Raw genomic sequence first — 25,145 nt, forward strand, 5'->3', positions numbered from 1 at the left:
GGGGGCAGTATTATAGTAGTTATATTCCTGTACATAGGGGCAGTATTATAGTAGTTATATTCCTGTACATAGGGGGCAGTATTATAGTAGTTATATTCCTGTACATAGGGGGCAGTATTATAGTAGTTATATTCTTGTACATAGGGGGCAGTATTATAGTAGTTATATTCCTGTACATAGGGGGCAGTATTATAGTAGCTATATTCCTGTACATAGGGGGCAGTATTATAGTAGTTATATTCTTGTACACAGGGGGCAGTATTATAGTAGTTCTATTCCTGTACATAGGGGGCAGTATTATAGTAGTTCTATTCCTGTACATAGGGGGCAGTATTATAGTAGTTTTATTCCTGTACATAGGGGACAGTATGATAGTAGTTATATTCTTGTACATAAGGGGAAGTATTATAGTAGTTATATTCCTGTACATAGGGGGCAGTATTAAAGTAGTTATATCCCTGTACATAGGGGGCAGTATTATAGTAGTTATATTCTTGTATATAAGGGGCAGTATTATAGTAGTTATAGTCTTGTACATAGGGGGGCAGTATTATAGTAGTTATATTCTTGTACATAGGGGGCAGTATTATAGTAGGTATATTGCTGTACATAGGGGGCAGTATTATAGTAGTTATATTCCTGTACATAGGGGGCAGTATTATAGTAGTTATATTCTTGTACATAGGGGGCAGTATTATAGTAGTTATATTCTTGTACATAGGGAGCAGTATTATAGTAGTTATATTTCTGTACATAGGGGGCAGTATTATAGTAGTTATATTCTTGTACATAAGGGGCAGTATTATAGTAGTTATAGTCTTGTACATAGGGGGCAGTATTATAGTAGTTATATTCTTGTACATAGGGAGCAGTATTATAGTAGTTATATTTCTGTACATAGGGGCAGTAATATAGTAGTTATATTCTTGCACATAGGTAACAGTATTATAGTAGTTATATTCTTGTACATAGGGACAGTATTATAGTAGTTACATTATTGTACATAGGGGGCAGTATTATAGTAGTTATATTCTTGCACATAGGGGGCAGTATTATAGTAGTTATGTTCTTGCACATAGGGGCAGTATTATAGTAGTTATATTCTTGTACAGAGGGAGCAGTACTATAGTAGTTATATTCCTGTACATAGGGGGCAGTATTATAGTAGTTATATTTCTGTACATAGGGGGCAGTATTATAGTAGTTATATTCCTGTACATAGGGGGCAGTATCATAGTAGTTATATTCTTGTACATAGGGAGCAGTATTATAGTAGTTATATTTCTGTACATAGGGGGCAGTATTATAGTAGTTATATTCTTGTACATAAGGGGCAGTATTATAGTAGTTATAGTCTTGTACATAGGGGGCAGTATTATAGTAGTTATATTCTTGTACATAGGGAGCAGTATTATAGTAGTTAAATTTCTGTACATAGGGGCAGTATTATAGTAGTTATATTCTTGCACATAGGTAACAGTATTATAGTAGTTATATTCTTGAACATAGGGACAGTATTATAGTAGTTACATTATTGTACATAGGGGGCAGTATTATAATAGTTATATTCTTGCACATAGGGGGCAGTATTATAGTAGATATGTTCTTGCACATAGGGGCAGTATTATAGTTGTTATATTCTTGTACAGAGGGAGCAGTATTATAGTAGTTATATTCTTGTACATAGGGGGCAGTATTATAGTAGTTATATTCCTGTACATAGGGGGCAGTATTATAGTAGTTATATTCCTGTACATAGGGGGCAGTATTATAGTAGTTATATTCCTGTACATAGGGGGCAGTTTTATAGTAGTTATATTCTTGTACACAGGGGGCAGTATTATAGTAGTTATATTCCTGTACATAGGGGGCAGTATTATAGTAGTTATATCCCTGTACATAGGGGGAGTATTATAGTAGTTATATTCCTGTACATAGGGGGAGTATTATAGTAGTTATATTCCTGTACATAGGGGGCAGTATTATAGTAGTTATATTCTTGTACATAGGGGGCAGTATTATAGTAGTTATATTCCTGTACATAGGGGGCAGTATTATAGTAGTTATATTCTTGTACATAGGGGGCAGTATTATAGTAGTTATATTCTTGTACATAGGAGGCAGTATTATAGTAGTTATATTCTTGTACATAGGGGGCAGTATTATAGTAGTTATATTCCTGTACATAGGGGGCAGTATTATAGTAGTTATATTCCTGTACATAGCGGCAGTATTATAGTAGTTATATTCTTGTACATAGGGGGCAGTATTATAGTAGTTATATTCCTGTACATAGGGGGTAGTATTATAGTAGTTATATTCCTGTACATAGGGGGCAGTATTATAGTAGTTATATTCTTGTACATAGGGGGCAGTATTATAGTAGTTATATTCTTGTACATAGGGGCAGTATTATAGTAGTTATATTCTTGTACATAGGGGGCAGTATTATAGTAGTTATATTCCTGTACATAACATAGCGGCAGTATTATAGTAGTTATATTCTTGTACATAGGGGCAGTATTATAGTAGTTATATTCTTGTACATAGGGGGCAGTATTATAGTAGTTATATTCCTGTACATAGGGGGCAGTATTATAGTAGTTATATTCCTGTACATAGGAGGCAGTATTATAGTAGTTATATTCCTGTACATAGGGGGAAGTATTATAGTAGTTATATTCTTGTACATAGGAGGCAGTATTATAGTAGTTATATTCCTGTACATAGGGAGCAGTATTATAGTAGTTATATTCCTGTACATAGGGAGCAGTATTATAGTAGTTATATTCCTGTACATAGGGGGCAGTATTATAGTAGTTATATTCCTGTACATAGGGGGCAGTATTATAGTAGTTATATTCTTGTACATAGGGGGCAGTATTATAGTAGTTATATTCCTGTACATAGGGGGCAGTATTATAGTAGTTATATTCCTGTACATAGGGGGCAGTATTATAGTAGTTATATTCCTGTACATAGGGGCAGTATTATAGTAGTTATATTCTTGTACATAGGGGGCAATTTTTATTAGTAAAAAACAAACATAAATACAGAAATACTTTTTCCATCAAAATAAATCATACATATTCATAAAAATAAAATGTATATTAAATATAACTTAAGAGTCCATTTTGGCTGAAAGGGAAACAAAGAAAAAATAGAAAAAAAACAAAAACAAATGCATCCACATTATATAATCGGACATATTTCAGTCTAGATGGATGTTCCTCCAGAGTGTTATATTCTCCCCCTTTTTCCTGATCTCTAGTGACCGGATCCACCTGAGCTCGGACATGATGAGGCTTATGGCCTTATTATGATGGTGGAATGGCTCGCTATGGATGGACACTCTGGTTCTCATGTGCCAGTGATAGTACTTGATGACCTGGATCACTATGTACATGGTCTCCCGGTCGATGTTACTTACAGTAGGTGTCACACCATAGAGGATTTCTGGGTACCTGAGGGACTGCAGTGATGGGATTCTTAGCTTGTTGGAAATGTCCTGCCAGATGTTCCGTCCACCCCAGCACTCTGATATAAAATGGACCATAGTCTCCTCTGTCTGACACCCGAGGGGACACATGCGATCAGTCACACTTAGGAACTTTAGATTTCCCCTGACAAACAGTTTCCCCTGTAATGAGAGCCAGGCGATGTCACAGAACTTATAGGGCAGCCTCCGACCATTCATAAACCTCAAACTGTCCTTTAGGGTGGTGGTTGGACAGTCTGGAAGTGCCAGCTGCAGAGAGTAGAAGGTCCTACAGACTCTGGAGTACAGATCTTTCCTGGTCTTACTTTCAATAAAAGACTTGTCTATCCCCCATTTCCTTAAACACCTCAGACCATACTCCAGATACTGGGGGAGGAAGCCAGGAGTCCATCGGCCCCTCTTGAGACTGCCGCCTCGCATCCAAGATTCTGCAGAAGGCCATATCCAGTCCCTGACACTACTTACCCACAGGAGACCATTATTTGAGTCCAGGCTTCCAAAATTTACTTTCAGAAACATGGAGTCAAAAAAGACCCTTGGATTTAACATATCCAGTCCACCCTCTCTCCTCTGCAGGTAGGTGATCCCTCTTTTTACTGGGTTCAACCTGTTCCCCCATAAAAGCTGGAAGAACAGGCTAAAGAGCCTAGCGGAGAACGATTCTGGCAAAGGAAAGACAACAGAGACGTAGAGGAAAACAGGGACCAGGTAAGTCTTCATCAGAGTAACCCTTTCTCTATAGGTCAGCCTCCAGTTCTTCCATCGCTGAACCTTTACATTTCCGGTATCCAACTTCTCTTCCCAATTTAGTATGGAATTATCTTCCCTCCCAAATTTAACCCCAAGGATTTTAATATGGGTGGAGGCCTTGGCGAACTGTGGCAGATCAAAGCCAGGAGCAGTATCCAATGTCCAGAAAGCTTGACTCTTCTCAAGGTTAACCATAGACCCGGAGGCCTCTGAGTAACTTCTGATGGCTGCAGACAACATCTCCACCTCATGAGGCTCAGATATCACCACAGTCACATCATCCGCGTAGGCAACAACATCCAGGGGCAAGCAATGGGGGACAGGCACCCCCTGAAAATCACACCGCTGCAGTGATCTCAGGAACGGATCTATAGCGAACACATACAGCAGTGGACTCAGGGGGCAGCCCTGTCGCACCCCTGCCTCTACCCTGAAAGTGTCCCCCTGCCAACCATTGATCAGAGGAAAGCTCTTCGCCTCTCTGTACAAAGTCCTGAGCCAATCCACAAATTCTCCCGGAATACCGTACTTTGATAAAGTGGCCCATAGATAATCGTGGTCAACCCTGTCAAAGGCTTTAGCCTGGTCCAGACCTACAACATATCTCCCACACCTCAGGGCTTTACATCTCTCAAACATCTCCCTTATCGAGAGGACTGCTCCAGAGATGTTCCGCCCTCTTACTGTGCCATACTGAGAGCCTGCCAACAGTGCCGGGGACAAACAGACTAATCTAGAAAACAGAATTTTTGCCAAAATCTTCCTGTCAACATTCAAGAGGGCGATCGGCCTCCAGTTCTTGATGTCAGTAGGCTCTTTCCCTTTGGACAGCAGGATTAACGATGAGACTCTCATGGATGGAGGCATCAGGTGTTTCTCTAGACAATTTCTATAAACATCCACGAGGATTGGAGCCAAGAGGTCTCTGAACTTCTTATAAAATTCTGCTGTAATACCATCAGGACCTGGTGCCTTCTTCAGATTTAACTTATCAATGGCCTCTTTTATCTCCTCCACCGTTATTTCTGCTGTCAAAGGAGAAAAATCCAAATCTCTAGTATCAGGGCCTGGAGTTGCCTCCAAGAATTGGGTCACTTTTTCCTTATCCAAAGCTTTCTTCTGAAACAAGTCAGTATAGTACGATCTCACCACCCCCCGGATTCCCTCCCGAGACTCTTGTAACACACCCTGGGAGTCAGTGAGACCTGCGATCAGTTTCTTCTCCACACGCTCCCGGCAATTCTCAAATGGATCAGGTGCCCCTCGGGTGCCATAGTCCCTCTCCACTACCAGGGAGGTGTACCTACTGTACTGATACTGCCTTATCTCAGATTTCAGCCGGTCAATCCTTTGTTGGTCATCCCCACCCGCCGAATAGAGCGACTCCAATTCTTTACGCAGTCTCAGATACTGGCTGTACTTACTTCTCCCCTTCTTAATTGACAGTCTCTGCAAGAGGGACCGGATCTCCTCCTTGACGTCCTCCCACCAGTCGGCCATGTTATTATAAAAATCTACTCTGTCCAGTTGATGCTGAAAGAAAGAGGAAATGTATTCTTGGACAGAATCATCATCTAACAGACTAGAATTTAGTCTCCACAGCCCTCTACCAACATCAGGATACTTAGAGGCACCCAAACAAAAATATAAAGCTGAGTGATCGGAGTATGGGACCGTTCTTTCCCTTCTTTCTCCAATGGCTTCAGTAGGACTTACCAGAGCGAGATCTATCCTGCTGCTGCGTCCTGCACAGGTGTAAGTGAACTTGGGACTCCTACCACCCTCTACAAAAACATCGGACAGGCCAGCCTGCTGAATAATACTATTTAGGACTTTACAGTCCCTGGTAAGGGGCCTACTGTTCCTGTCCCTGGTGGTAGTGGTGGCATTAAAGTCCCCAGCCATGATGACCGGAATACACGTGAATAGATAAGGCTTCACATCATTAAAGAGCTGAGTCCTTCCGGTCACTGTCTGTGGGCCATAGATGTTAATGAGCCGGAGTCTTCTACCTCTGATGTTGACCTCTAGCAGCAGGCACCGTCCCATCGATATCTCGGTGAGTCTGTGGACGGTGACATCATGGGTGTTAAACAAGATGGAGACTCCGGCATAAGGCTCCACAGCCAGCGACCAAAAGGACGGACCAGACTGCCAATCTCTCTCCGCCTCTCGTATGAGACCCAAGGTGTTTAATCGGGTCTCCTGTAAGAAGAACACATCGGCCTTGAGATACTTTAGATGATCATACACAACATGCCTGGTCCTTCTAGCTCTAATGCTATTCACATTACTGGTGACCACAGTAAGATGGAAGTGCGCCATCATAAAAAGAAATAGAAAGACCATCCCCATCATCATAGATCAGAGTCAGAGTTGTTTTCCTGACTACAAGTTTCCATATCCCAAACTGACTGAGACTCGGCATTAAGCGGTTTCCTTTTTGTGGGAGGATCCCCCCCTGGGTCGTCATCATATTCCTCCATCATACGTTGCAGCTCTCGATCTATCTCCTCCTCCCCATCTGACTCGGACAGTACGCTGTACCTATTAGTGGTTACAGTAACATCAGCCTGACTCTGTACTTTCATTTTTGAGGGTTTTTGGACGGTGGTCCACGCACTCTCAGGTTTTCTGGTGCTTTTATCCTTCTTCCTCTTTTTAACACTATTATTTTCCCTTGTGGTTGGTATCAGTTCAGGGGAAGAGACGGGCGCTGGCTGCACTACAGGCTGCTCCACTACCTCCATGTCTCCCTCTGTGTTACCTGTCCCTGGATGGTCCGGGGCAGCACCACTAATATCTGGGGTCTCTGGTACTGTGCACACTGACCCTGACAATAGGGCCTCCTCCTCCTGCTCCTCCTCTGGTACATCTGCCCCTTCCATCAGGTCTTCATCGGGGAGGTCCCTACAGATGTTGTGCCAGGCATCAGGGCAGTCCCTATGGGGGTGACCGATCTGACCACAAAGGTTGCACCTGATGGTCTTGCAGTTGGCGCTCACATGGCCGAGGTCCCCACACAGGGTGCACTTCACTGTGGTGCAGTTACTCGCCACATGACCGGATCTTCCACACTTAAAACATAACCTGGGCTGACCAACGTAGAAACACACACCCTTCTCTCTGCCGATAAAGAAGGAGTTGGGGAGGTGATGGGTGACGTTCTGGTTCTGATGTAATTTAACCAGGACCCTCCACCCCCCGGTCCAGATCCCATCCTCATCCCTGGTCTTGGTCATGTCTGACATGAGGGTGCAATGTCTCTTAAGCCAGGTAATGATATCCTGAGGGGGGACAGACTCGTTCCAGAACATGATGGTGACAATTGCAGTATCTAGTTTGGAGATGGGAATAAAACTAAACTTACTCCACCCCTCAGTATCTCTGTAGCGGGGTTGTTGAGCCCAGAACCGGTCCAGATTAGACATCAGCTTGAAACTAATGTCATACCCCTGTCTGTCAGGCAGATTTATTACAGCCAGGATGTCGGCTGGCTGGAAACCCATCTGGGTGCACAACATATCCCTGACCACATGCCTCCTGTCAGGCAGATCCTCCTTCGCCCCTCTGTGCCTAAACCTGACAACATTCCTTCTCTTGAAGGCCTGGCCGGTGTAATGGGTGCTGGAGGAGAAAAATGGGGAACCCCGACTCCACGCATTCCCTGATGTCTGACCCCTGTCCTGCTGTGGGGGTTGTGTGGGCTGTGGACCATCTGCACTAGGGCCTTGCTGACCACCCGGACCATGGGGCTCTGCTGCCTGTGGTGTGACTAGTGGGGGGAATTCCTCAGCTGTAGATTGTCCCTCACCCTCCACAACAACATCAGTGCTATCTGCGTCATTAGCTGCCATAGACTGCACTGGAGATGACTCCTCAGCTGGGACATTATTATGCACAGAAACATCAGACATATCAGAAACAGCAACCACAATATTAGGCACATCAGCAGCATCATTAGCATCAGCATTAACCCCTTGCACATCACAGTCCTGAATGTCCTCCCCAGAAACATCCTGCACAGCAAAGTCCTGTGGAGAAACACCCTGAGGTGCCATGGTGTTACCTTCAGGTGCGAGTCCTGAGTCCTCCTGCAGTTTGCCTTGTGGTGTTTGCACAACTTCACTGCTGTCATCAGGTCTGCTTACTGCTGGGACTTGTGGTGCCTCACCAAGGGTTGCTGGGACTTGTGGTGCCTCATCAAGGGTTGCTGGGTCTTGTAGTACCTCACCGTGTTGATATCTTCTTTTGTATACTTCTCCCTCCTCAAAAAGAAGAGTTGCCGGCTGCAGTACTGGCCTTACATGGGACTGCTGGGTCTCAGACCTTGATGTTGACGCAGACATCTTGTCAAACCTCTGCTGGTTCCTGTAGGTCTCTCCAACTGGTCCCATTTGGTCAATAACAGACTCCATCTCCCTCACAATGTCAGAGAGCTGTTTGGCCAGGGAGTCCAGCTTGTTATCCAGCAGGTTCTGCTTCCCTGGGTTTGCTGTCTTTAGCATATATGTACAGTCTATTTGTTTTTGCAGGTACAGCTTTTGTTTTTGTAAAGCGTCCATCTTCCTCACCAGTGCCGGGATCTGAGCGGCCAGCTGGAGCTCCGGTGATGGCTCTGGGGGCTGCAGTTTGCTGCTTTGGAGTTGTTCTGGCTTGGTTGCATGCCTGGATCCTGTAGCCGCACTACCACCACTCTTTCCTGGTAACAGACCCTGTGACTTTGGTGCAAAGTCCTGTGACTTCTGGTGTTTGGAAGCTGCTGTTACTGCTCGTGGGTCACAATCTCTTGCTGGGTGACTGGGTCCCAGAGGTCTTGCAGACACAACATTAGTAGCACCTTTGGGTCTTTCCTCATGGCCGCCTTGCATCTCCTTCCCAGCCTGCATTCCCCCAGACCTGGTGCGCTCAGCTGGTAACATCACTCGCTGCTTCAGGTTCTCCTGGATGGTCTGTCTCTCCAGCGATGTCCTCCTCTGCCTGCCCGGGGTGGAGGTGGATTGTACACCTGAGGCCTGGGATGGAGGCTGCTGCACACTCTGCATGTTCCTTGCTTTTGGACTTTCAGGCACTTTAGCTTTACTCACAGGTACTACAATCATACTTGCAGGTTGTTTCACCAAGTTCTGACCTGAAACTGCTGGTTTTTCCACATCAAATTTCTTTGTAAAACTGGGACTGTTCACATTTGTTCCTTTCACGGAGTCTTTTGAAATCACATTGGTTGCTTGCACTGGCTGAGTAGTATTCACCAGATTAGGCCTAGAAGCCTGGGCCTTGCATGGGGAGCTTCCCCACCCAGGGTGGCCCCGCCCTGGGCTAGCTCCAGACATCCAGAGAGATCAGGAGCTCAACTAGCACACAACCTCACCTCTAGGAGGCAGGATTATAGTAGTTATATTCTTGTACATAGGGGGCAGTATTATAGTAGTTATATTCCTGTACAAAGGGGGCAGTATTATATTAGTTATATTCCTGTACATATGGGGCAGTATTATAGTAGTTATATTCCTGTACATATGGGGCAGTATTATAGCAGTTATATTCCTGTACATAGGGGGCAGTATTATAGTAGTTGTATTCTTGTACATAGGGGCAGTATTATAGTAGTTATATCCCTGTACATAGTGGCAGTATTATAGTAGTTATATTCCTGTAAATAGGGGGCAGTATTATAGTAGTTATATTCTTTTACATAGGAGGCAGTTATATAGTAGTAATTTTCCTAGCTGTACTGTAGTAGTTATATTAGTAGTTTTCTCTTCTACTTTATTACAGTAATATATCAGTAGCGCAGTTGGCAGTTTTATGTATGTGTTACACTGGGGAGTTTATTGTCTTGTTGCAGGGTAATTGTGTTATTATAATGATGTTATTATTGCTTTGCTATCTCCTTGTCTATGGGTTATATAGCTTGTGATATAATCATGTGCTGGTGAAGCCATAAGGAATATCATTAGGAATTATTTATGGAATTACTTCAATGTTCCAGCTTTAGTTTATACCGTGCGTTAAGTTCTATGGCTTCCGGTTATCTTGTATGTATTTGGTGGAGATATAACAATAGTGGGTCATTAGGACATGGAACATCCCTCTTATTGTATCATGTGCCCCAGATTATATATAATTTAGGCAGTGACTGTACCACCCAGACTCTCCACAAGGGGCAGACTTCCATCACAGTCACTGCTGAGCATCAGACAGGCTCCTGCTATCATCCAGAGAAGGACATTGCAGCCTCTATACCCTGGAGGATACAAACAGATACATTATCACTCCCACACGGAAGAGATGTTTCTGTCTCTAGGCAGTTTGCCTTTGCTCTGAGGCATCATGGGATTGATAACAAACAGCACAGAGATGGTATCTCTGGTCCGGATATTGAGGGTCTCTCACACTCTGCTCTTCTATTCTTTATATTGTGATCAGATAAGAGGAGCAGGGATGGAAAACCATTTAGCTGCAGTCCTTCTAAGCCCCCGGAGGAGCCTAAGTGACCCCTCTAAAGTGTCTGCATTGTTCTGTGAAGTGGACACCACTGAAGATGACTTTTTAGCTTTTCTGTGCAGAATGGGAACATATTAGTCATTTCATGATCAAGGATCAATTGATCACAAAAACATTGGAAAAAACACTAAAATCCTCCCAATATTTTTACAGTAAACGAGTGAGATGTGCAGCAGCAATGTCCATGTGTATGGGGGCCGCCGCTGTGCGGATCTGACCATTATTTGGTATCAGCGAACTAGAGGCCCTAGTTGTGTAAACAGCCCAGGACCCAGGGGCTCATTTCCTAAGGGTCCGAATCACCGGGTTTCCCAAATATTACCGTTTTGCACCTTTGGTCCCTGAATTGCCCCGGGTTTTTGGCTTACGCGATCGGATTGTGTCGCATCGGTGCCAGCTTGCATGCGACGAAAATGGGTGGGCGTGGCTGTCGGAAACCCCGACGGATTCAGAAAAACTTCGGATTCAGACGGATTCTAAAAAAATTGTGCCGCAAGATCAGCACTTAGATGTACCGAGGAGAAGAAGATGAACTCCTCGGCGCAGCAGCAACACCTGGTCGCACGGACCTTAGTGAATCCCGGCAGAACCCGAATCCTCGTCGGAGAATGCGCCGCTGGATCGTGACTGGACCTGGTAAGTAAATGAGCCCCTTAATCCGCCAGTTACCCTGATAGAGTGCAGCCTGTGTGGGGAAACGGTCATGTGAGTGCGGACTATCAGAACATCAGGTGTAACCAGTGAGGGGAGATGGGGCATGCCCACTGGCAAGACATCTGCCATCATCTCTGTTGGACCTTCCCTGATGAGCACTGGCTGGGGCAGATGACCTCCGCGAGGAGGAGGCTATGTTGTCGGGTGGTCAGCAGGAGGCCACGGATACAGACTTATAATGATGGGGTTACTCTCTTTGCTTCCTACTATGGCTCTAATGGCAGATTCCCACCTAAAAGTCATCTCGAGTAATGTGAATAGCATTGGGGCAAGGAAGACAAGACGTGCAGTGTATGGACATCTCCAACATCTGGATGCTGATGTCTTTCTTTACTCAACTCACTACTCTTGGTCTCTTACGAGAAGCAGAGAGGGAATGGCGCTCAGGTCCATCCTTCCGGTTGCGGCCTGTGGAGCCATGTGCCGGGGTCTCCAGACTATTTAATACCCATGATGTCACCATACATAGAGGTATTGATGGGAAGGTGCCTGGTGCTGGTGGTTACCATCCAAGGTAGGAGGCTCCGACTTATTATTTATGGTCCACAGACAGAGGCTGAAAGGGGAGAATCTTAATGAGGTGAAGCTGTATTTTTACTTCTGTTCCTGTCATCATGATGGGTGACTTTAATGCCACCCGAGCATCCAGTGATTGACCCAATGGTAAGCCTCTCACCAGGGACTATAAACACTATCATCACACAGTCAGGTTTATCTGATGTATTTTTCCAGGGTGGTAGGAAGCCCAATTTTACTTACACTTGAGCTGGAGGATCTAGTAGAATAGACTTGATGATGGTAAGTCCTTTGGAGGTCTTCAGGGGTAAAAGCAAAAAGCCTTTTCCTTATTCAGATCACCTGGCCTTAGACTTAGGTGCTACTAAGTGGTCTGATATCAGAAGAGGGTAATAGAGACTCAACTCAAGTCTATTGGAAGAGCCCTTTGTCCTATAACATGTCCATTCTCTTTTAAAGGCTGAACTTGAGAGAGTAGATTTCTATAGCCAGATATCTGTCTGGAGGGAAGATGTCAAGGAGGAGATCAGGTCCCTCTTAAAGAGACTGTCAGTGAAGAAGGGTAACAGTAAGTACAGCCAGTATCCAAGTAAAAATTGGAGTCAGTGGACGGGAGTGAAAAACAAAAGATTGACCAACTAAAATCCAAAATAAAGCAGTATCAGTACAGCCGGTAGAATTCCCTGGTTGTTGTGCGGGATTATGGGAGCTTAGGGTCCCCTGATCCTTATGAGAATTGCTGGGAATGTGTGGATAGGAAATTAATCAAAGGTCTCAATGATTCCCAGGGTGTTTTGTAGGAATCTCGGGAGAGTATCCTGCAGGTGGTGAGATTTATGCTGAATTATTTCAGAAGGAAGTTTTGAATAAAGAGAGAATGACTCAATTCATGAAGGTAACTCTGAGACCTGACACTAAAGATTTGAACTTCTCCGCTTTGACAGCAGAAATAATGGTGCAGGAGGTGAGAGAGGCCAATGATAAGTTACATCTTAAGAAGGCACCAGGTCCAGATGGTATTACATAAGAGTTCTATAAAAAACTTAGAGCTCCTTGGGGATGCATTTACAAACTGTCTAGGAAATCACCTGATGCCTCCATCCATGAGTGTCCTCCCTTATTCTATTGTCTAACGGTAAGGAGCCTTGGGACATAAAGAACTGGAGGCCGATTGCCCTCTTGAATTTCGACAGTAAGATTCTGCAAAAATTCTCTTTTCTAGGTTAGTCTGTTTCTCCCCCGGCACTGTAGGTAGGCTGACAGTATGGCACGGTAAAAGCACACCTTTCTGGAGTTCTGATCCTGGCTTTGATTTGCCAGAATTTGGGTCAAATTTCAGAGGGAAGATAAGGCAAACTAAACTGCGAAGAGAAGTTGGAAACCGGAAATGCAAAAGTTCAACGATGGAAGAACTGGAGGCTGACCTATAGAGAAAGGGTTACTCTGCTGAAGACTTACCTGGTCCCTGTCTTCCTGTATGTCTGGGGTGTTCTGGATATTTTAAATCCGAAAGTTGTCTTTAATTCAATGTTTGTAAAAGTTAATTTTGGAAGCCTGGACTCAAATAATGGTCTCCTGTGGACAAGAAGAGTCAGGGACTGGATAATGCCTTCTGCAGAGTCTGGGGTGCGAGGGGTCAATTGACTTGTGGCTTCTTCCCCCACTATCTGGAGTATGGGTCAGAATGTGGAAGCTAGAGAAGTCCTACATTATGAGTAACACGAGGACACCTCTATTTCACAATGTATTGGGTTTTCTTCTACCACCACCTTACAAAAAATCTTACGTTCCTCAAGAGAAAGCGACTTTCCCCAAGTTCATTGACATTGTTTGGTTGTACTATATGTGAAGCCATTTGTGAGAATGTAAAGTGTGGCAGATAGGAAGTGTCCCCTGGGGTGTCAGCAGGAGGAGACGATGGAGCATTTCATCTCTGAGTGCTGGGGAGGGAGGAAGATCTGGAAGGAAGTGTCTGACCTGCTGAACATCCCGAGGCTGCAATTCCTCCAGTACCCGGACATCATCTATGGCGTCCCATCTCCAGATGGTATTATAGATCCGGGAACCATGTATCTCATAATAACAGTGATAAAGTATTACCACTGGCATGCCAGAACCCGGGTGTCCCTGCATAGTGAGGACTATAACTACACGGCCATAGTATGTCTGAGCTCCGGTGGATAAAATCACTAGAAATCAGGAAAAACTGAAAAATAAGGAATGATGGAGGAAAATGTCTGGTGTTTCAGATATATAAATTGATTTAGCTTTTTTTTTCTATCAGCAGCAGCAGCTATGGACTCCACAGTATATGTTACTTTTAGGCTACATTCACACTGCCGTTGCCCGCCCGTACCGTACCGTAGTGGGCAACGGCAGTGCACGGGGAGAGGAGGAGGAGGTGAGTGCCGCTCACCACGCCCCTCTCCATAAGAAGTTATGGCGCACGGCGCCGTATTAGGGGTAAAGATAAGACAGGTCCGGTACGGCGACGTGCGCGAATTTCCGTCTATGGGGGACGTATATCGGCCGTATATACGTCGGCGGTATATACGCCCCCCATCCGGCAGTGTGAATGTAGCCTTACTTTAGGTTTATTTTGTTTTGAACAATGTGTGTATACAGAAAAATATAAGTTGTATTTGTAGCATTGTTGGTTTCTACAATAAAAATTTGACTATATACAAAACTATAACTACTATAATACTGCCCCCTATGTACAGGAATATAACTACTATAATACTGCCCCCTATGTATAGGAATATAACTACTATAATACTGCCCCCTATGTACAGGAATATAACTACTATAATACTGCCCCTATGTACAAGAATATAACTACTATAATACTGCCGCCTATGTACAAGAATATAACTACTATAATACTACCCCCTATGTACAAGAATGTAACTACTATAATACTGCCCCCTATGTACAAGAATATCACTACTACAATACTGCCCCCTATGTATAGGAATATAACTACTATAATACTGCCCCCTATGTACAAGAATATAACTACTATAATACTGCCCCCTATGTACAGGAATATAACTACTATAATACTGCCCCCTATGTACAGGAATATAACTACTATAATACTGCCCCCTATGTACAAGAATATAACTACTATAACACTGCCCCCTATGTACAGGAATATAACTACTATAATACTGCCCCCTATGTACAGGAATATAACTACTATAATACTGCCTCCTATGTACAGGAATATAACTACTATAATACTGCCCCCTATGTACAGGAATATAACTACTATAATACTGCCACCTATGTACAGGAATATAACTACTATAATACTGCCCCCTATGTACAAGAATATAACTACTATAATACTGCCCCCTATGTACAAGAATATAACTACTATAATACTGCCCCCTATGTACAAGAATATAACTGCGATAATACTGCCCCCTGTGTACAAGAATATAACTGCTATAATACTGCCCCCTATGCACAGGAAAATAACCTCGATAATACTGTCCAGTATATCTTCGTTGTGGTTTGATTAGAATCAGTTTAGACTTTTCCAGGTTTTTTAGCCAGTGTTGAATGTCCGGGCACCCGGTGCCCACTTACCCGTCTTTTCTTGAGTCTTGAGCGCCTCCCGTCTGCAGCTTCTGATGACATCAGGACTCCAGTGGGCAAATCCTGCCGCTCCCGCTGCAGATAAAAATACAGATAAATTCTCACAGACGGTGCTCCGATTCAACTTGAATCAGACAACCATCGTGAAGTCCCAAATCTGACATGGAAAGTGGTGGATGAGGCACTAGACAACACCAGACATCGGAGAGGGGGAACCTACACAGATATCAGTCAGCTAAGGTCAGTACACACATTGATTATACAGAGAAGGGGGGAAGCCACAGACCCTTAAAGTGTACCCGTAGCCTTCACCGGAAGGGGGGCTTCACATCATGACGCATGAAGTGTCTCCTCAAAATAACCAACAGTCCCCACCCCACTGTGCAGGCCACAAGCACTCTTTAATACAAGCAGAACCGGTAGGCAGGTGTATCATGCACGAAAAAACACGTATGACTATGTATATGACACATCTAGAGATCTAAGCTGATCATTTAATCACCCCAATCACAGCAGTTTCCTGCTCACTCTAAAAGTTCTCAAGCTCAACCCAAACCCTGGCTCACTCCTCTTTGACCTCACGCGTGGTCAAGTGATGAACAACGACGTTAAGATGCTTTCTCCCTCAAAAAGAAGCTTGTTGAGTGATTTAGGACCTGCCCACCGAAAGATTGCAAGTGCCAGACACCAGCTTTTGTATCTGTTTTGGAGGAAGCGAGGAGATTAACATGATGATGTATCCCAATGTCAGTAGGAGGTTGATAAAGCAAAGTAGAACAAAGTCTGTACAATGTTACGCAAAGTCGAAGGATCATTGGATGTTCTCCAGAAGATGGTGGCTATGCTCTTCTCCCGCCATGGTAGTTATCCCTCCCATATGACGGAGCAGACGAGAAGCGTTGTAAAACTAGAATCGCGTCAATAACCCCTTTAAATCATCACAAAAGTCAATAATATCGGCAAAGTCATTTGTAAGTTACCTGAGTGTGTATTACCTGTAATTAGTCCTCCTGACCCCAGGTCACACTCAGTGACTATCTCATTGTCTATCTCTAGCTTCTCAAGGCGTCCTGGCTTGATATCCACATCTTATGAAGGAGAACCTAAGCTGATCACTCCAATGGATCCTCCAGGTAAAAGACTGGTTAGCTACTGAGAAGGACTACTTACTGAGATGTTCCTTGGGCCTGTCTCGTTACATGATTCTAAGCCTTATCTCCATTTAAACAAAACAAGTCTAAAGTTGGTCAAACACATTCGATAGAGATCGGTCAAATCTGCCGATTTTACCTCCTGACTCTTATAGTACATGAAGGTGTTGGGGGAAAGGGCTTTCGGCTATTGCAGTTTAGGTGCTCAATCATTCGGGGAGATACATCACCAGAGAAGTCACATAAACATTTTATCCTCTTCCAGTTTATGGAAGACATGGGACACATTGGAGCAAGCATTTGGCCCAACAACTATCTAAAGAAAATCGTACACGTAAGCATTCATGTAGTCAGAACTAAATCCAAACAGTCTACACCAAGGACAAGAGATTGGCTTCAAAGTCAGCTCCAAAATCCAGAGTCAAGTGGTGGTGAAGACTGGTAAGAAATAAGCATTCTAGTGCCAAAGGAAGGGTCCACCAAAAAGTTCTTCAGTATTCAACCGGGCCAGACCATCCCTGAGAACAATTGATGGTCAACTGGACAGTTGGTAGTCTGAAGAATTTAGAAACATGTAGCTGTCAATTGTAAAATCTAGACCTCGAAGAAGTGAGTCACCGCTTTTATCAGACCTGATGCAGTCTACTGAGAAGAAAGCAGAACTTCTTAGGACCATGTATGGTGGTCACCGTACAAAGGTGGAGCTATAAGAAGATGTGGACATGGTTTCTCCAATGTTAAGTAGTCACACTTGGTTTATGTGCTGAGTAGTTAGACTTGAACTTTTTCTAATTTTCTAGAAAATTCCATGTCCTGATGATTTCAGACCTGACTCTCCAGGCAAGATATTTCTATAATTAATAGGATTTCTGCAGAGTCCTCTCTAATTGGTGCATCACCCACCATGCTCCTGCGGATTGTTAGCTGCAGATACTAATAAAACAGGTAACAATAGATGAAAATTGTTCGTTTCTCACCAAATCTTGACTAATCAGCGTTTCTAGACTCTGCTACGCCGCTCTCATAGTGGGATTTTGCTTGTTATGGCCATGGAGGCGTCTGCTTAATGAAGACCATTACAACGAAATGTTTAAATAATTCATTATGGGAGAAATTTTAATTTCTTCTGCTTAAGAAAAATGTACAGCATAATATTGTTGAAAAAGCGAAAACTGTCGAGGACTTGGCTTTGTAGAAATCTCTGTATCCTTAGAATAAGTTATGCCAAGTGCCTAAAAGTTTTTGTGATACGGGATATTCATTCTACGAGTTGCTGTGTCTTTTACAAAATACTTATTAGAGCCGTCCAACCAGATAATTGTCCTCAGACCATCACCTGATGTAGTCATTCCCAACCAATGTAACACATGAGATGAGCGGACTCCTGAGGAACCCCTGATTAATTCTCCTGAGGATCCCCTGACCAGCTCTAACAGTAATATGCAGCTCTGTGCAACTCCTGACTCATTCTGAAGGTAATGTATGGTTCTGAGGAGCTCCTGACTAATTCTGAAGGTAATGTATGATTCTGAGGAGCTCCCGACTAATTCTGAAGGTAATGTATGATTCTGAGGAGCCCCCGACTAATTCTGAAGGTAATGTATGATTCTGAGGAGCCCCCGACTAATTCTGAAGGTAATGTATGATTCTGAGGAGCCCCCGACTAATTCTGAAGGTAATGTATGATTCTGAGGAGCCCCCGACTAATTCTGAAGGTAATGTATGATTCTGAGGAGCCCCCGACTAATTCTGAAGGTAATGTATGATTCTGAGGAGCCCCCGACTAATTCTGAAGATAATTTATGGTTCTGAGGAGCCCCCGACTAATTCGGAAGGTAATGCATGGTTCTGAGGAACCCCTGACTATTTCTGAAGGTAATGTATGGTTCTGAGGAGCCCCTGACTAATTCTGAAGGTAATGTATGATTCTGAGGAGCCCCTGACTAATTCTGAAGGTAATGTATGCTTCTGAGGAGCCCCCGACTAATTCTGAAGTTAATGTATGCTTCTGAGGAGCCCCCGACTAATTCTGAAGATAATTTATGGTTCTGAGGAACCCCTGACTAATTCTGAAGGTAATGTATAGTTCTGAGGAGCCCCCGACTAATTCTGAAGGTAATGTATGGTTCTGAGGAGCCCCTGACTAATTCTGAAGGTAATGTATGGTTCTGAGGAGCCCCTGACTAATTCGGAAGGTAATGTATGGTTCTGAGGAGCCCCTGACTAATTCTGAAGGTAATGTATGGTTCTGAGGAACCCCTGACTGATTCTGAAGGTAATGTATGGTTCTGAGGAGCCCCCGACTAATTCTGAAGGTAATGTATGGTTCTGAGGAGCCCCCGACTAATTCTGAAGGTAATGTATGGTTCTGAGGAGCCCCCGACTAATTCTGAAGGTAATGTATGGTTCTGAGGAGCCCCCGACTAATTCTGAAGGTAATGTATGGTTCTGAGGAGCCCCCGACTAATTCTGAAGGTAATGTATGGTTCTGAGGAGCCCCCGACTAATTCTGAAGGTAATGTATGGTTCTGAGGAGCCCCCGACTAATTCTGAAGGTAATGTATGGTTCTGAGGAGCCCCCGACTAATTCTGAAGGTAATGTATGGTTCTGAGGAGCCCCCGACTAATTCTGAAGGTAATGTATGGTTCTGAGGAGCCCCCGACTAATTCTGAAGGTAATGTATGGTTCTGAGGAGCCCCCGACTAATTCTGAAGGTAATGTATGGTTCTGAGGAGTTCCTGACTAATTCGGAAGGTAATGCATGGTTCTGAGGAGTTCCTGACTAATTCGGAAGGTAATGCATGGTTCTGAGGAGTTCCTGACTAATTCGGAAGGTAATGTATGGTTCTGAGGAGCCCCTGACTGATTCTGAAGGTAATGTATGGTTCTGAGGAGCCCCCGACTAATTCTGAAGGTAATGTATGGTTCTGAGGAGCCCCTGACTAATTCTGAAGGTAATGTATGGTTCTGAGGAGCCCCTGACTAATTCTGAAGGTAATGTATGGTTCTGAGGAACCCCCGACTAATTCTGAAGGTAATGTATGGTTCTGAGGAGCCCCCGACTAATTCTGAAGGTAATGTATGGTTCTGAGGAGCCCCCGACTAATTCTGAAGGTAATGTATGGTTCTGAGGAGCCCCCGACTAATTCTGAAGGTAATGTATGGTTCTGAGGAGCCCCCGACTAATTCTGAAGGTAATGTATGGTTCTGAGGAGCCCCCGACTAATTCTGAAGGTAATGTATGGTTCTGAGGAGCCCCCGACTAATTCTGAAGGTAATGTATGGTTCTGAGGAGCCCCCGACTAATTCTGAAGGTAATGTATGGTTCTGAGGAGCCCCCGACTAATTCTGAAGGTAATGTATGGTTCTGAGGAGTTCCTGACTAATTCGGAAGGTAATGCATGGTTCTGAGGAGTTCCTGACTAATTCGGAAGGTAATGCATGGTTCTGAGGAGTTCCTGACTAATTCGGAAGGTAATGTATGGTTCTGAGGAGCCCCTGACTGATTCTGAAGGTAATGTATGGTTCTGAGGAGCCCCCGACTAATTCTGAAGGTAATGTATGGTTCTGAGGAGCCCCTGACTAATTCTGAAGGTAATGTATGGTTCTGAGGAGCCCCTGACTAATTCGGAAGGTAATGTATGGTTCTGAGGAGCCCCTGACTAATTCTGAAGGTAATGTATGGTTCTGAGGAACCCCCGACTAATTCTGAAGGTAATGTATGGTTCTGAGGAGCCCCCGACTAATTCTGAAGGTAATGTATGGTTCTGAGGAGCCCCCGACTAATTCTGAAGGTAATGTATGGTTCTGAGGAGCCCCCGACTAATTCTGAAGGTAATGTATGGTTCTGAGGAGCCCCCGACTAATTCTGAAGGTAATGTATGGTTCTGAGGAGCCCCCGACTAATTCTGAAGGTAATGTATGGTTCTGAGGAGCCCCCGACTAATTCTGAAGGTAATGTATGGTTCTGAGGAGCCCCCGACTAATTCTGAAGGTAATGTATGGTTCTGAGGAGCCCCCGACTAATTCTGAAGGTAATGTATGGTTCTGAGGAGTTCCTGACTAATTCGGAAGGTAATGCATGGTTCTGAGGAGTTCCTGACTAATTCGGAAGGTAATGCATGGTTCTGAGGAGTTCCTGACTAATTCGGAAGGTAATGTATGGTTCTGAGGAGCCCCTGACTGATTCTGAAGGTAATGTATGGTTCTGAGGAACCCATGACTAATTCCGAAGGTAATGTATGGTTCTGGGAGCCCCTGACTATTTTTAAAGGTAATGTATGGTTCTGAGGAGCCCCCGACTAATTCTGAAGGCAATGTATGGTTCTGAGGAGCCCCTGACTAATTCGGAAGGTAATGTATGGTTCTGAGGAGCCCCTGACTAATTCGGAAGGTAATCTATGGTTCTGAGGAGCCCCTGACTAATTCTGAAGGTAATGTATGGTTCTGAGGAACCCCTGACTGATTCTGAAGGTAATGTATGGTTCTGAGGAGCCCCCGACTAATTCTGAAGGTAATGTATGGTTCTGAGGAGCCCCCGACTAATTCTGAAGGTAATGTATGGTTCTGAGGAGCCCCCGACTAACTCTGAAGGTAATGTATGGTTCTGAGGAGCCCCCGACTAATTCTGAAGGTAATGTATGGTTCTGAGGAGCCCCCGACTAATTCTGAAGGTAATGTATGGTTCTGAGGAGCCCCCGACTAATTCTAAAGGTAATGTATGGTTCTGAGGAGCCCCCGACTAATTCTGAAGGTAATGTATGGTTCTGAGGAGCCCCCGACTAATTCTGAAGGTAATGTATGGTTCTGAGGAGCCCCCGACTAATTCTGAAGGTAATGTATGGTTCTGAGGAGTTCCTGACTAATTCGGAAGGTAATGCATGGTTCTGAGGAGTTCCTGACTAATTCGGAAGGTAATGTATAGTTCTGAGGAGCCCCCGACTAATTCTAAAGGTAATGTATGGTTCTGAGGAACCCATGACTAATTCTGAAGGTAATGTATGGTTCTGGGAGCCCCTGACTATTTTTGAAGGTAATGTATGGTCCCTAGGAACCCATGACTAATTCTAAAGGTAATGTATGGTTCTGAGGAGCCCCTCACTAAGTCTGAAGGTAATGTATGGTTCTGAGGAGCCCCTCACTAAGTCTGAAGGTTATGTACAGTCCTTAGCAGCCCATGACTATGACTGATTCTGAAGGTATTATATGGTTCTGAGGAGCCCCTGACTGATTCTGAAGGTATTATATGGTTCTGAGGAGCCCCTGACTGATTCTGAAGGTATTATATGGTTCTGAGGAGCCCCTGACTGATTCTGAAGGTATTATATGGTTCTGAGGAGCCCCTGACTGATTCTGAAGGTATTATATGGTTCTGAGGAGCCCCTGACTAATTCTGAAGGTAATGTATGGTTCTGAGGAGCCCCTGACTGATTCTGAAGGTAATGTATGGTTCTGAGGAGCCCCTGACTAATTCTGAAGGTAATGTATGGTTCTGAGGAGCCCCTGACTGATTCTGAAGGTAATGTATGGTTCTGAGGAGCCCCCGACTAATTCTGAAGGTAATGTATGGTTCTGAGGAGCCCCTGACTGATTCTGAAGGTATTATATGGTTCTGAGGAGCCCCTGACTGATTCTGAAGGTATTATATGGTTCTGAGGAGTTCCTGACTAATTCTGAAGGTATTATATGGTTCTGAGGAGCCCCTGACTAATTCTGAAGGTAATGTATGGTTCTGAGGAGCCCCTGACTGATTCTGAAGGTAATGTATGGTTCTGAGGAGCCCCTGACTGATTCTGAAGGTAATGTATGGTTCTGAGGAGCCCCCGACTAATTCTGAAGGTAATGTATGGTTCTGAGGAGCCCCTGACTGATTCTGAAGGTAATGTATGGTTCTGAGGAGCCCCTGACTGATTCTGAAGGTAATGTATGGTTCTGAGGAGATCATGACTGATTCTGCAGGAAATGCATGGTTTTGAGGGAACTCTTTCAAAAGAATCCATGTAGGCACCATTCACCTCTTCATCTGATCACCTTCTTAAGGCCATACAGGACAGATTTGACCAATGAATGCTCTCGCATCCACGGGCTGTTTCTCTCTGCAAGGACTTTATCTGACTAGTAGCCGGATGTCCTCGAGTAGTTTATAACACGTCACATAAGGTCACACTGCCGTTTGGAAGGTTCCATTATTAAATAGAACAGAATACTGGGCTTAGCCCCAGAGAACCTCCATTCATGAAAAAAGTGATACCATCTGATGTATGAAAACCTTGCCCCACAGAACCTTGTGATGGTCTGAAGGAACCATCTCAAGACACTCAAGGGTTCTTAGGAAACCCTTGCCAGTTCTGGAGGAAATCTAGGGTTCTCCAAGGGCAACTTTTTCTAGAGTGGTCAACACTTTCCATAGCAATCAACAAACAAAATGTTCCTGGTGAAGAGAAAAATTATTTGTCAATAAGTAACAGAAGTATAGATGAGGTGGTCTCATTGAAGACAATAACAGAAGTTGGTTGACCACATACATGAATGTTCATTGATGGATTCCCAACCTTGTGACAATATCCACTAACAATTCTCCCAATGGCTTTTGGATTGGGATGAGATGGATAACAAAGTGTCTGGTCCTTTGTATCCTGAAGAGATGGGTCTGGTGACCACTTACTTCTCTTCTGTTGACTTGCCTGCCTTGATGGCTACCTCCACAGATACATCTTCAGAGTCTTGTATAAAAAACATACAAATCTATAAGAAACATCTTAATAATAATGACCCAACCTAAGGAAATGGTCAACAAAGTTTCTCGGAATCATCATCATCATCATCATTGTGTATTATCAAACTCTCCATGGTCCCAGATGGAAGAATGCATTCTTACCAAGCATTGATTAATAAAATATAATTACAGTACTAAATATTTCCATGCAGGTGACTGAATTTACAGTAATTACTGAATATACAAATCACAATTTGCTAAAATAGTTGCATTCTTGTACATAGGGGGCAGTATTATAGTAGTTATATTCCTGTACATAGGGGGCAGTATTATAGTAGTTATATTCCTGTACATAGGGGGCAGTATTATAGTAGTTATATTCTTGTACATAGGGGGCAGTATTATAGTAGTTATATTCCTGTACATAGGGGGCAGTATTATAGTAGTTATATTCTTGTACATAGGGGCAGTATTATAGTAGTTATATTCTTGTACATAGGGGGCAGTATTATAGTAGTTATATTCCTGTACATAGGGGGCAGTATTATAGTAGTTATATTCCTGTACATAGGGGGCAGTATTATAGTAGTTATATTCCTGTACATAGGGGGCAGTATTATAGTAGTTATATTCTTGTACACAGGGGGCAGTATTATAGTAGTTATATTCCTGTACATAGGGGGCAGTATTATAGTAGTTATATTCCTGTACATAGGGGGCAGTATTATAGTAGTTATATTCCTGTACATAGGGGGCAGTATTATAGTAGTTATATTCCTGTACATAGGAGGCAGTATTATAGTAGTTATATTCCTGTACATAGGGGGCAGTATTATAGTAGTTATATTCTTGTACATAGGGGGCAGTATTATAGTAGTTATATTCCTGTACATAGGGGGCAGTATTATAGTAGTTATATTCCTGTACATAGGGGGCAGTATTATAGTAGTTATATTCCTGTACATAGGGGGCAGTATTATAGTAGTTATATTCTTGTACACAGGGGGCAGTATTATAGTAGTTATATTCCTGTACATAGGGGGCAGTATTATAGTAGTTATATTCCTGTACATAGGGGGCAGTATTATAGTAGTTATATTCCTGTACATAGGGGGCAGTATTATAGTAGTTATATTCCTGTACATAGGAGGCAGTATTATAGTAGTTATATTCCTGTACATAGGGGGCAGTATTATAGTAGTTATATTCCTGTACATAGGGGGCAGTATTATAGTAGTTATATTCCTGTACATAGGGGGCAGTATTATAGTAGTTATATTCTTGTACATAGGGGGCAGTATTATAGTAGTTATATTCCTGTACATAGGGGGCAGTATTATAGTAGTTATATTCCTGTACATAGGGGGCAGTATTATAATAGTTATATTCCTGTACATAGGGGGCAGTATTATAGTAGTTAGATTCCTGTACATAGGGGGCAGTATTATAATAGTTATATTCCTGTACATAGGGGGCAATATTATAGTAGTTATATTCCTGTACATAGGGGGCAGTATTATAGTAGTTATATTCCTGTACATAGGGGGCAGTATTATAGTAGTTATATTCTTGTACATAGGGTGCAGTATTATAGTAGTTATATTCCTGTACATAGGGGGCAGTATTATAGTAGTTATATTCCTGTACATAGGGGGCAGTATTATAGTAGTTATATTCCTGTACCTA

The 25,145-nt window shown here is 43.5% G+C and overlaps 1 protein-coding gene across 17 annotated transcripts in view; it reads right to left on the minus strand.

Annotated features, from left to right (window-relative positions):
• SHISA6 (shisa family member 6) overlaps nucleotides 1-25,145 on the minus strand; it is a 210,347-nt gene that overhangs the window by 48,036 nt on the left and 137,166 nt on the right. For 7 of the 17 annotated variants that reach the window (XM_072112708.1, XM_072112709.1, XM_072112706.1 and 4 more), the window contains one exon: nucleotides 15,584-15,667. The exons of the other annotated variants lie outside the window; for them this stretch is intronic. In XM_072112708.1, the coding sequence (XP_071968809.1) occupies nucleotides 15,584-15,667 (84 nt within the window). The remainder of the gene's footprint in view (nucleotides 1-15,583; nucleotides 15,668-25,145) is intronic. 17 annotated transcript variants of the gene reach the window in all.

This window comes from Engystomops pustulosus, chromosome 6 (assembly GCF_040894005.1).
Source record: "Engystomops pustulosus chromosome 6, aEngPut4.maternal, whole genome shotgun sequence".
In the NCBI taxonomy this organism is placed as follows: Eukaryota; Metazoa; Chordata; class Amphibia; order Anura; family Leptodactylidae; genus Engystomops; species Engystomops pustulosus.